General features: G+C 30.5%; 1 protein-coding gene across 2 annotated transcripts in view; it reads right to left on the reverse strand.

Annotated features, from left to right (window-relative positions):
• Positions 1 to 359: 359 nt before the first annotated feature.
• The window catches only part of LOC107453180 (cGMP-dependent protein kinase 1), a 90093-nt gene continuing 76520 nt past the window's right edge, over positions 360 to 13932 (reverse strand). For both annotated transcript variants that reach the window (XM_087166423.1, XM_087166422.1), the window contains exons 12-18: positions 11215 to 11304; positions 9622 to 9763; positions 9369 to 9532; positions 6511 to 6633; positions 4779 to 4838; positions 2461 to 2527; positions 360 to 1476 (exon numbers count right to left, since the gene is read on the reverse strand). In XM_087166423.1, coding sequence (XP_087022549.1) covers positions 1378 to 1476; positions 2461 to 2527; positions 4779 to 4838; positions 6511 to 6633; positions 9369 to 9532; positions 9622 to 9763; positions 11215 to 11304 — 745 coding nt within the window. In that variant the 3' untranslated portion in view covers positions 360 to 1377. The remainder of the gene's footprint in view (positions 1477 to 2460; positions 2528 to 4778; positions 4839 to 6510; positions 6634 to 9368; positions 9533 to 9621; positions 9764 to 11214; positions 11305 to 13932) is intronic.

Consider the following 13932-nt stretch of genomic DNA (forward strand, 5'->3'; position numbering starts at 1 on the left):
TAGACGTCACAAAGAAAATTTCTGATGTTCATAAAGAAAGTTTTTTTATTATTTGATGAAACTAATTAATGCTGTATAAAATACTTACTTCTCATGATGTTGTATAAAAGTGTAAAGGACTCAAATGTAAACAAGTTATAAAAAATTTAAGCAGAGATATTAAACGTTTTGGTTAATTTTTACATGTCTACAAAATGAAATTTTTCCTTTTTAATTTATCTTTTTAACACTATATTAATAGCGGAATTTTTTTTTTTTAGCTTCAAATTTATCCAAGCCCAATAGCTTTTTCTTGCAAATGGTCTAGTTTAGATTTGATTTTTTTTTTTAGTTCCTAGATTCAAAAGTTTAGATTTTAATTTTTCTTTTTATATAAGTTTATTTCTAGATTTGGCACTAACTCCAGTGCTTAATTTAGGCTTTATTTCTATAATTCATTCTCAGTCGCACTTTCCGATCTTAAATTTCCAAACGCCTTCCTCTGTAGTGAATCATTTTTGTTTTTTTTTTCTCCGTTTGAGACCCCTAATGTGTATACTTGATTTCATTTAGATACTATATATCGAATTGAAATACATCGAACTAAAAACATAGATTGAGATTGGACATTAAGGATCACCCTGTATATGATGCATACTTTTTGTGTATCGTTAAAAGTGTTAAAAATATAGACATATTTGATTGAAAGTCCTTCAATAGTTACATGCACCAAAAAACATGTCAATATTTTTCGTGACATATTTGTATTATAACATGTTTCTCACAAACTTAACACTGAGAGTAGAAAACAAGATAAATGTTTCCTTAATATCATATTGTACTCTTTCTAAATAGAATGGGTTACGCAATTTTCTCATTCTCCACATTTTTCCCCTCTCTGTTACCATCGTTTTGGAAAATCTTACTCTTTCCCCACGTTTCAGTAAGAAATTGGACTATACCAGTGGGTGAAAAGAAACAAGATTTGCAGATGCCATGGTAACCGAAAGGAGGGAAGTATAGGAAAATCGGATGACCTATTCCATTTATAAACTTATCAGAAAATGTCTATACTCATTCATCTTCATAAAACTGTGATTTTTAATTCTAAAAAGCTTTAACATAGATTAAAATTAAAAAAAAAATTATCAACATGGATAAACAAAATTAACATTTCGAACAAAAATTAAAACAAACTGCTTTTTCACATTTATAGATTTATGTACAAAAAGAAATCAGATGTAAGATTTATTGTCCTTATTCTTGTCATGCTCTCGTCCGTTGACGACATTGAATGATAAGCGCTTGGGGGGAGAGGGTTCTATTTTCGAGATTAAGCGTGATCGGCCACTTAATGGATAGAAGGATGGAATAATTTGAAAACCTAAAATTTATGAATTAGAAATCGTCGTCCCATCCCGATAAATCGTCCGGTGGAGGTGGATCTGTGTCTGGAGGGTAGCGATCGAAATTGGAATAATCTATTGTACTACGAACCTGTAAAGGAAGAAAAAAAATTTAAATCATTCTGTGATTTAGCTATAACGTAAAATAATGTAACATAATGAAGTGGCTATAAGGGAGTTTCATAATTATTTGTCAAAGTTTTTTTAAGTTTTTTAATAGGGGCCCTTCAAATATCACCTCAGCATTCAAGGGGTGAAGGGGTTGTGTGATGCGTATTTTTGATGAAAAGGGAAGGCTAGAACGTCAAGATCCGATACATCAAAAGTTATTCAATATAATCCGTTTTTCTTCTTTTTTTAAGGGAATTGTATAATACGTTCGGTAATATAATCCGCTCTAATGCGCATTTAGTACTAGAATATTTATATAAATTTGAAGTGAAAAACTATGCGAATTATGATTTTAAGCCAGAAAGAAAACGTTTTAAAATTATTATCTACGTTACAGCTCGTGTACATTACCTAGCTATTCTGAAGATTTGCTTTGTAAAAGTGCAGAATGCACATTAACGGCTTCTACATAGTTCAAAAATCACTGAATCTACCAACTAATGATTTGATTCTTTAGACATCCGAAATACTTTCCTAAATTGTCTTGTTAATTTCCTAATAACAGCTTAAACCGCTTGACTCTTGGTATTATGGGTTTTAAAGTGATTGATTCCATCAATTAATGTGTTGATTGTTTGAATGTAATCACTTGATTTAAATATCCAAAAATGAATAAACTACAAAATTTTAATTTAAGCGTTCACTTTAACGAGCGCCTATTGGGTAAGGTGCATATGTAGTTGTTAGCATTTTACCTATGTAATTTGAAAAATGAAACAATTCTTTGGCACTTTAATGATCACTCTAGGTAATCTGTACGCTAGCTGTAGAATAAGTTATTTCGTTACTTTGGGGGTAACATATTCAATAAATAAATAGATTTCATCACATAAAAGAATAAACTCAAATATGAATTAATTATACCAGAAAATAGTTTATGGAAAAAAAAGAATTTAAAACTTACTTGTGGAATTATTGGCGGATTCAATGTTCTAGTTCTTAGACCATCGTAATAAAATCCATCGAACCATCTGTAGACACAAAGAAAATGTTTAATACAACTTTTTAATTCACACATTTACAAAAATCTGCATTAAATAAACTAGAGACTGGTTCTGTTAAATGTTATTAATTAATATTTTAAAATTTAATTGTTACAATATATACATATATATACACAGGACCCGCGATAAGGATTTCAAATTATTAGCCAGTAAATTAGACAAATATCAAAAGCACTCGCCAATTTTCGAAAGTCTTCGCCAAAGGCAAAATAATTTTTTTCTCGTAGAAAACTATTTTACGGTAGTTTGTTTTAGGCTTACATTATTTGGACCTAATTCTAATTGCTTATACAGCGCATTTATTGAAAATTACTGTAATCGAATAAAAAATATTGATTTGTTGTAGAAGAATTCACATCGGCGTAGTTTTGAGGATCGAGTAAAATATATATTTTTCATTCCAGAGGAAAAAATCACTCGCTAAAACACAATTTTATTCACCAAATTTATGCTTAGCGCGGACCCTGAAATATCTATATTATATAAAACGCTAATACGTATGTATCAATAAAACCGATGATATTTCTTTTCTCGCGTTGGCAACAGTTTTCATATTTAATTGATAGGCTTCGGCGCGCAAGAGCACGTAGTGAGCATCATATGGCTAATCTATATTATATAAAACGCTAATACGTTTTAATTGACAGGCTTCGGCGCGCAAGAGCACGTAGTGAGCATATCATATGTCTAATCGGGTGAATTCTCACCGAATTATCAAAAAAATTGTCACAAAATTATCTTCATCGAAGCCGATGCTTTACATCCGGCTTTCAGTACTATTTCATATTGTTTTACATCACTTGGTTTTAGCCCTCTGGTGGGAAAGACTTTAAAACAAAACTTTCAAAAGTTACTTTTCTCAACAACTGAAATTTAGAATAGTGTGATTAAGAAAAATATGTGAACTGTTTGCAATTTCAAATTAATATTGAAATGCACAGGTTTAGAATTTTCTACAGTATCTTATATTACAGAATTTTCTACAGTTTTCGGAACTTCAGAGTTCAAAAAAGTATACAAAAGCTAGCGCGAGCCAATGCGCGAGCAAATCGAGCATCGAATTGCGAAGCAATCCGAAATGAACTGCGAAAGCAGTTCCGGGGGTTGGCGAGCGCCAGCGAGCAGGGGGCGAAGCCTCCTAGTATTTATATAATAAACAAGTAGAACATTAAAATAAAACATATTTTTATTAAAAAAATTATAGTATACCTAAGATGATAATCGAAACAATTAAACAATTTATTTTGAAATTTTTAAAAAGAAATGTTTACTAAAAACACATATGAATTTGAAAAGAAAAAAAATATTAAATAAAAAATTAATATTAAATTAAATATTAAATAAAAAATACTCTATATAAGTACAAAGACAATTTTTATATGTGATTAAAACACTGATGCATCGTTTAAGAAAAATATTTTTATTTATAATAAAAAAAAATAATGTAAAATAATGTTTTTATATAAAAAGAAGTAAAAATTTAGAGAATTTGGGAAAATTAACTTGACACAATGTATCAACAATGGAAAACTGATTACGAAATAAGTTTTTTTATTTTTTTTTTCCGCTTTATTAAATGATCTGATAGAAAAATTTTATAACTTAATTCTACACTTTGAAATTTTTCTTGTATTTACGTATTTGCTTTCTTTTTTAAAGAATACAAAAAAGCATACCCATTAAAGGAAACTTTGTGCTACTTAGGAATAAATCAAAATAGCACTTTGCATTACATACAACGTGATTAAAGCACAAATAAGACACTAAAGTGGACATAATTTAGTTTCGGTTTTATGATCCTTCCGCAGTGTTATAGGATGCACTTTTCTTTGCTGCAATTTGTTTGCCTCGTGTTTTCTTCTGTCATTTTGTATTTCCATACTGAAGAAGGTACTTACGAAACAAAAAGTATAGTATCTTTTTGTGAGGCTATTTGTGCTTTATTTACGTTGTTCAGAATTATTTAAAGCATACCATATAATGATATATAAATACAGCAATTTCTTTGTTGCAACTTGCTTGCCTCTAGTTTTTTTCTGTCATTTTGTATTTCCATACTGATGAGCGTACTTATTTATGAAACAAAAATAATAGCATGTTTTGTGAGGTTATTTGTGCTTTATTTACGTTGATCAGAATTATTTAAAGCATACCATATAATAATCAATATATTAATACAACAATAATACATAATTTTTTGACGAAGAGGTAATCTTACTTGTGCTTTTGTAAATCTTGGATTCCATTTTGATAACCTATTCTTTCAGCCGGCATTTGTCTATAAAAAATGCAATATTAAGCAGAAAAATAATAATCGAATAATGGTTCACCTATTTAATTAAAATTGAACTAACATTAAATGGAATTAATAATTTAAACGAGTATTTTGATTTTTCATTATTTAATACAATGAGTGTTGAAAAGTTTTTGAATTGTAATGCATACAAATTTTAACATCATTTTAAATTGTGAAACCTTAAGTGACAAAATGGAAAATTTCGATAATATCTGTGGAATAACTTCTTAGTAACAAATTTTCTTAAAAAAAAAAGCGCGTTTTTAAGTTCTTCGTTTTAAAGAGTTATTCGACAGAATTCGTTCAGATTTTGTACTTTGTCATTTAAAAATTACATAGTTTAAAATGATGTCCCCTTAAAATGCTAGATTAGAATTCAAAATTACCTAGTTTTAAAATTAGTTACATAATTGGTCAACAGACAGGTGAAAACTATAATTTACTGTAAAGTAATGTTTTCAAAATAACCATCATTTGCAGAAACAGCGCAGTCATAATGACTGACATCAGTGCAAGTATTTAAAATTGAACAGTCAGCTGAAAACATTGCTTTTTTTATAAGCCAGCAGCGCTATCTGTTGGAGAACTTAAAAACTTGGCTTGAATCTCGCTGGGAATAAATGTGTTGTTTACAAGGCAGAATGCAGCAAATTGTATATTTCTATTTTTTCCTCCAATTGCAATTTTAACAACACTGCACAACAATTTTGAAATTTTTTTTAGGTCTTTTAGACTAGTGTTCCCCAATCTTTTTATCACCGCGGACCTGTCAACGTTGGATAATTTTACCGCGCCCCGCTGGGGAGGGGGGAGGCGAACGATGATTGCTTATATTTTAGATTTTGATTTATTAATTTAAATTTAATTGTATTTAAACATGCCTTCAAAATAAAATACAGTTACACCAAAAAATAAATATAAAGGGATTTAACATTTTAACTTACTAGAACGTTAAATTAATGAGAACCCTGAGCTTGTTTCTTTGTAATGAGACGGTTCCACCTGGGGCTTGAGTTGAGGAACACTGCTTTAGAGGATATTCTGCTTTTATCCATCAAAACCAAAATGGCTAATTGCGTTGAAGGGGGAAAAAGTCACCAACCTTCTAGACATCCTAAAGCATTTATTGCTTCGAAACTTTGGGAAAGTAAATAAGGCTTTTGTTGCCAAAAATGTTGCCAAGATTGCCGAACTGGGCCTTTGCTTGCTAAAATACTTTGTTATTGTGTTCAGTTAAAATACGTAATATCACCGAGCTAAGATTTGATTTTTGGGGAAAATGGTAAACAAAAAATAATTTACAGATTCGTTACTTTAAGCAAAAAATATTCATACATTTTCATCTTGGTATTTAGATCTCAGTATTTACACAGTACAACATATAGTTTGTCTAAAGTAAGAACTCCCCTAACCATTCGTCTGGACTCGTGGGGGTAACTATTGTAACGATGCATAACTATTTTAAGTAGGGGTGTGGGGTCATTGCTTAGGACAGGTTATCTCCGGTCTATTGTGTTAGCCCTAGAGTAAAGAGTAGCTACCCTCCCTGAAAGGCGCTATTCTTGTTTCCATAGCAACAGACGGCCTCCGACTTTGTGGCGAGGGAAGTTCTTACCATAGACAAACTATATTAGGATGATTTTAAAAAGATTACCTGCAAAGTTTCTTAATGAGAGCGGCAGCATTTCTACTGATGACGCGTGGAAATTCTATAGCATCAATGCCTTTTAATATGATATTGTAGGTTTTCATGGGATCGGCTCCTTGGAATGGAGGCCTACAAAAAAAAGAAAGAGTTAATTTTCCTTGTTGCTGTTGTCGTATGCCATTAAGGCAAGAGATGCGATTGTGCTTGTTTTCCAGTGGCGCCATCTATGGCCAGGAATTTGAATTCTGCCATATCCGTTTATAGGCTGGACCCATACATACATCCACAGGTCTTAATTTTTACCTGGATCAGAGAAAGATCAGTCTCCAATTAAGTACCCCTAGAGATATAATTTGGTATTTGAACATGGAGGACTTTGGGACCCGACTGATTTAAAGTCAGTCAGTCACCATTTACTACACGGGAAATCTTCCACCAGCTGGATTCGAGCTCCCGTTCTCATGAACGTGAGTCTAGTGCCCTTCCGACCAGGCTATCCCAGCCCCTTAATTCTCCTTAAAATATTCTTTTTACATATAACAATCAGATTTTTACACTTACAAAGACTGAATGATTCAATGGTCTAATGTTAAATCTGCTACTTAACTAGTGTATGTGGGCTTCTAAGTTACTAAATTTAGACACAAAATCGTACTTTCTCAGAACTTTTTTTTTTCCTCGACGGAATCGTTTTCTTGATTTTTCAAAACTCCTGATTCGCATTAATTTGAAAAACATAATCCTAATAGTTTAGATCGGAGCTATATTGAAAATTTAGACCCGTTATTGTTAATTCCATTCAATCTCAAAGAATTCATATTTTTTAAACTTTTATTTCTCGACTGATTCTCTTCAAATTTTGCATTCTATTATTTAAAATCACGTAGATTAAACTGCCATAAAAATATCTACATCTCATGATTCATTTTTTTCTCCCCATTGATAAATTAAATGGAGAAAAATAATTGGTGGCATGAAATTATTTCCGGAAAAAACAAGTTTTATAGCTGTGTGCAAATATTGTTTGATTCACTTCATTAGTTCGAGAAATGACGAAATATGCAAAAAATAAAAATTAGAATTACGTGGCCTAAACTCCGTCCGTTCTCCAACTTTAAGAGAGGGGCTTCACTGGCAGAGAGGTATCACCAGCCAAACTCTGTACAGAGCGTGGAGGTAGCGGGTTCGAATCCTGCTGTTACCCTGTGTGTATCATTCTCTGTATTGTGCTATCTGTCCTTCTATTTGACAAAGGTTTATAAGCCTAAATTGAGCACACAAGATTGCAAATGTAAGTAAATCTAATAAATAAAAATAGAAAACTATAAGGACCCAATTTTTCAAATTGCAGGAACTCTGACGTTGAGAGAAAATCATATTTATTTAGAAAAAGTGTGTTTTTGTGTCTGATTTATTAGCTTAATTTATCGTCTACACACATTAATTAGCCTATTTAAAATTATGCAATTAATTATTAATAAATATCTAGTTCCAGTACGTGAAAATACGAGCATTTGATCAAAAGTTATTATAGGATCTCACTCTGAACCTAACCAGGCTAAAAGTCTAATGCCTCTATTCCTAATACAGCCTCTGAAAACATTTGATTTCACAAAGCAGCTGATTTTAAAAGACTTAGGAATGTTTCAAAGTTAAACTTTACTAAATTGATTGCTACATTTTTATTTTATTTTTACTAAAAATATGTTTGATACATTAATGAAGCAAAAAACTATCTTTTTTAATTTAAATAAATATTAACAATATTAAAAATTGTATTTCTTTTTTGATAGGTAGATCATTGATATTTAGGCATTCCATAAACAGTTTCATACTGTTTATTTCTCCCCAGTATGAAATGCTAAATTTTTCTCGTTGAAGACAGAATCGGAAATTAGACGAGAAAACGTTTTTAAATATATTTGACTTTACAAAATAAACTCACAACAATTCGGTTATGATTTTATTATGGTTTTAGAACGTTTTGATAATGAAATAAATCCGTTCTGGGGATTAAAAAGCAACTGGGGGCGGTCAGTATAGTTTCCAGCAAGTTAACTATAATTTGTGTATATTATTATAAGTACACACTGTACTTTCACATTAGAATAATGATATTTATACAACAGAGACGTAGTAGATCAGGGAATAGAGCCTTCGTCTTCCAATTAGGTGAACCGGGTTCGAATATCAGCCATGGCTGGTCTATACGAATTCCGTATCAGGTTTGTACCGGCCACAGTACAGACGTAAAATATCCTCAGTTGTAGAAGGATCATGGGTTAGAGTCCACTTGGTGTTAGGCTAACTGTGAGAGGTTTTTCTCTAAGTGTAACGCAAATGTGCGTTAGTTTCATCAAAAAGTCCTCCACGAAGACATATTTTGCCCAATACTTGATCCAGGAGTTCCCTTGCTTTTTGGATTGGGTTTAAAATTAAACACCCACGGAGTATTAGTATACGGAACATAAATAGTCTTAAACCCAAAAATTGGGTAGGCTGTAAAATAAAAAATTTAAAATAATATAAAATAAAAAAATAAAAAATAAATAAAAAAATAAAATAAAAAGTAAAATAAAAAAAAATGTAAAATAAAATAAAAAAATAAAATAAAATAAATAAAAAATAAAATAAAAATAAAATAAAATTAAGTAAATAAAAAATAAAATAAAAAAAAAAATAAAATAAAAAAAATATAAATAAAATAATATAAAATAAAATTAAAAAAATAAAATAAAATAAAAAAATAAAATAAAAAAAAAAATGAAAAAAAAAAATAAATAAAAAAAATTAATAAATAAAATAAAATTAAATAAAATTAAAAAACAAATTAAATTAAATTAAATCTATTCAATAGTACATACATGCCAGTGAGCAATTCATACATGAGTACGCCTAAAGACCAATAGTCAGCGGAAATATCGTGACCTCTGTTCATAATAATTTCAGGGGCCACGTATTCAGGAGTACCACAGAAAGTCCACGTTTTCTGTCCCGGCTGCAGTTTCTTTGCAAAACCAAAGTCCACCTAAAAAAAAAAAGGCAACCAATGTTTAACAACTACAACTCTAAATTTAAAAAAAAAAAATTATACATGTATAGTCAAAATAGTCTTACTAGTTTCACGTAACCTTGGGTGTCTAGAATCATATTTTCTGGTTTTAAATCTCTGTAAATGATATTTCTTGAGTGTAAATATACAAAGGCTTCTACGACGCATGCCACATAGAATCTTGTTGTAGACTCGTCAAAACTACCTCTGCAATATTGTTTGAAGGCATTTAAGAGAATTGTAAATAAGAATTTTGAATAACTTATTAATAAAATATTGACGTACAAAGGAATGTTTATTGAATGTACAACCGAAATTCGATTGTATTTCAAGCATCGACTAATTAAGGTAAGCTGGTCAAACAGTGCTACAAACTAAATCGGGCAGTGGATTCGCAGGACCAACAAACAAGCTCTCCTTTGCACGTATTGTCCATTTCAGACATACAGCTGGACGCTGCAGTTTATTGAAAGAGTATAGTTTGTCTAAAGTAAGAACTCCCCTAGTCATTCGTTTGGACCCGTGGTGGTGACTATCGTAAGGAGTTATGGGGTCTCAGGGCACTGTCAGTTTTTGGTTTCACCACTGACAGCAGAAAGGCTTCTGTGTGTTAGCAGGCAGTGTGTCCCTTGATGAAGTAATGTACTGCTAACACACATATCTGAAATTTTCATCATTCTTGTTGCTTTCTGCTAAAATTGTTTTTCTGACTTTATAATTATGGTAAGGAGGTATAACTATTTCAAGTAGGGGTGTGGAGTCATTGTTTAGAACAGGTTTTGGCTCGGGCCGACGAGAGAGGGGAATCTTTTTGTTCGGTCTACTGTGTTAGCCTTAGAGTGAAGCGAAGCTATCCTCCCTGAAATGCTCTATTCTTGTTTCCATAGCAGCAAACGGCCTGAGACTAAGTGGCGGGGAGAGTTCTTACCGTAGACAAACTAGAGATGGATTATTGTATCTTGTTGTCAACACGGCTTGTCCTTCCACGCATTTGGAGAAAAAAGTAAATTGGTGATTCTGCTTATGCTATCGTTTTATATCATTATGAAGCGGAAACCAAATAAGTTATCATTATGGAGTAATTATTACATGTCATCATTGCAAGTAATTATTGCAAGTAATCATTAAAAGTAATCATTATGAAGTGGAAAATAAGTTATGAAGTGGAAACTAAATAAGCTATGATTGTGAAGTAATCAATACAAGTAATCAATGCAAGTAATCATTTCAAGTAATCAATGCAAGTAATCAATACAAGTAATCATTATAAGTAATCATTATAAGTAATCATTATAAGTAACCTTTACAAGTAATCATTTTAAGTAATCATTATGAAGTGGAAAATAAGTTATGAAGTGAAAACCAAAGAAATTCTGCCAATTAAGTACATTTAGTTGTATAGGACCTAGGTACGTTGATCAAAAAGTAATGAGTCTCTCTCTTTCGAATTTTGGTCAAAAACTGCCACGCGTTTGTGGAATGATATCCAAAAGCTGCAGGGATCAATGTTTCAGGTTTTCACGTGAAATATTATGTGTTTTATTTAAAAAGCAGCTGTTTCCCTGACATGGTATAGAAAGTTAATGACACTGTTTATTGTCAGGTGATTGTGTTTTTACAAAAATGATGCATTAAATATAATAGTACGATCACATTACCTGTCTCGTAATATTGTCCACAACTCTCCGCCTAAGCAACATTCCATCAACATGTATAAATATTTTCTATCTTTAAACGTTCTATACAACCTGAAAAACAATTACATACATGATCAGTTTTTATTACATACTAATAAGCAATCGTTAAATTTTATAGCATTCCGAATATAAATTCCTATTTGTTAACTTTACTTAAGAAATATGATACATACACTTAAAAATGCACAAACGATGTACTTAATTCCCACATTAAGTATATCGAGAAATTAATAAAAATATTACTTACAAAATTGAAAATTGTTTACAAAAGCAACACATGAAAAAATGTTGAAATATTATTTCCAAGAGCAACCTATAGTTATAGCATATTATTTCAATAATACAGGGTTATTCCTAATTCCCTCCGCCTGTAAACGCCATTTTTCTTTATTACAACTGGCTTCAGTGGTACATGTTACTGCCATCTACCGGCAACTGCTTAAATTAAAACTTGAATACATTCGGAATAATTATCATATGTTCTTTTTTGCCATATTCGTCTTCGTTTTTTTACTATAACGCTCGAAACCACGGAGGGAATTATGAATAACCCTGTATAAAAGTATTGCATAAAAACTCGTTCAAAACATGTAATTATTAAAACAATACAGTGCTTCTAATAATTTGGTCAAATTATTATAATATACTAATATAATACCGTATATAATAGATATTCTATATTTATATAAAATATATCGTCGAATTTGTATTATACAGCGTCTAATTTAACCAATTAATACACGAACGTAACTAAGTGAAAACCGGTTTCAGTCACGTGAAAACAATAAAGCTGTTTAGTATCACCTGATAATTAAGATTTTACATGGTGCGTCTAATAATTTGGCCAATTCATATTGTGCGTCTAATAATTTGGCCAATTCATATTGTGCGTCTAATAATTTGGCCAATTCATATTGTGCGTCTAATAATTTGGCCAATTCATATTGTGCGTCTAATAATTTGTCCAATTCATATTGTGCGTCTAATAATTTGTCCAATTCATATTGTGCGTCTAATAATTTGTCCAATTCATATTGTGCGTCTAATAATTTGGCCAATTCATATTGTGCGTCTAATAATTTGTCCAATTCATATTGTGCGTCTAATAATTTGGCCAATTCATATTGTGCGTCTAATAATTTGGCCAATTCATATTGTGCGTCTAATAATTTGTCCAATTCATATTGTGCGTCTAATAATTTGTCCAATTCATATTGTGCGTCTAATAATTTGGCCAATTCATATTGTGCGTCTAATAATTTGGCCAATTCATATTGTGCGTCTAATAATTTGGCCAATTCATATTGTGCGTCTAATAATTTGGCCAATTCATATTGTGCGTCTAATAATTTGGCCAATTCATATTGTGCGTCTAATAATTTGGCCAGGGACTGTAGTGATTATATAAAAGTGCAAAATTATAATGATTATGTAATACTGCAAAAAGTTACTCTTCAATGCGAAATGCTAGAATTGATAAAATTTCCAAAAATAATTAATTTAATATCATTTCCAATTTTAAATTAATACCCAAAAATAAAACTTGTTTGGCAATTTTTTCTTCATTAAATAAGTAAAAAATCAGTTTTTAGAAGTAGGGGAGAGTCGGGTAGCCCCGCCCACTTAAGGAGTATTGCTTATATTTCTGTATAATATTGAGTAATAATCAATATTTTTGTATGTTTCTATTGTTTTATCATCAAATTAAATAATGCAAAAAGAATAAACCAAAAAAAGAATAGTTTAACTTAAAAAAATAGAAATTTAAAAAAACATGTTTTTCAGCTCTTTTCAAAATGTGTCGGGTAGCCCCGCCCAGTTACAAAAATTATGTTTTTTGACTGTTTTTTCAGGTGTAAAGAACAATGACCAGGGTGGCCACTCAAATCAGATTTCAAATTTCCCTGATTTTTCCAGGTTTTCCAGATAAAAATCTTAAAATTTCCAGGTTTTTGTTTCTTTTTTTCTTATAAAGTATAGGATGTGTACAAGAAAAGTGTCTATATTATAAAATATTTTATTCAAAATGTTATTTTTTTAACATATCATCTTGAAAAAAATAATTTATTTTGACAATTTTCAAGATTTTTTATTTATTTTTTAATGTTTTGGCAAAAAATTTTGAATCAAAAATCATATATTGACCAACAAAGGAGCCTTTTTTGTTTAAAATTAAAATATGTCATAAGAGGTTAAAATGAAATAGAAAAAATTAGCATTAATGCAACAATTGTAAAAATTTGTCGACAAACATTGCTGTTAGTGATTGTAAAAAAATGTGTGATTGGTTGGTTTGCTCAGAAAAAATAATTCACAGATTTCTTTGAATAGGAGTAGAAAAGCTTTCAGAAAAAGAGTGCGATATAAAATCTATTATCATAAAATTATAACCAACTAATTTTTGGAGAATTTTATAAAGTTAAAAATACAAAAATATTTTGTCAAAATAGAGAAAAAAAATAACCACCAAAGCATCGGAACAAACTTGAGCCATAAATGGATTTAGCCCAAGGACAGAATTTAAAAACAGAAGCTAATATCCTAATTCCCTTTTTCCACCAGAATCTTACCTAAATTTTCCTAAATTCCCATAGCGGTCAAAAGTTTGCACATTTGTTTAGCAACCGTGGAAGAATTTTATATGGCATTCTAGTTTAACAGAACTATAATGGAGAAAAT

This window comes from Parasteatoda tepidariorum, chromosome 6 (assembly GCF_982258835.1).
Source record: "Parasteatoda tepidariorum strain Cologne lab strain chromosome 6, Ptep-v5.0, whole genome shotgun sequence".
Lineage (NCBI taxonomy): Eukaryota > Metazoa > Arthropoda > Arachnida > Araneae > Theridiidae > Parasteatoda > Parasteatoda tepidariorum.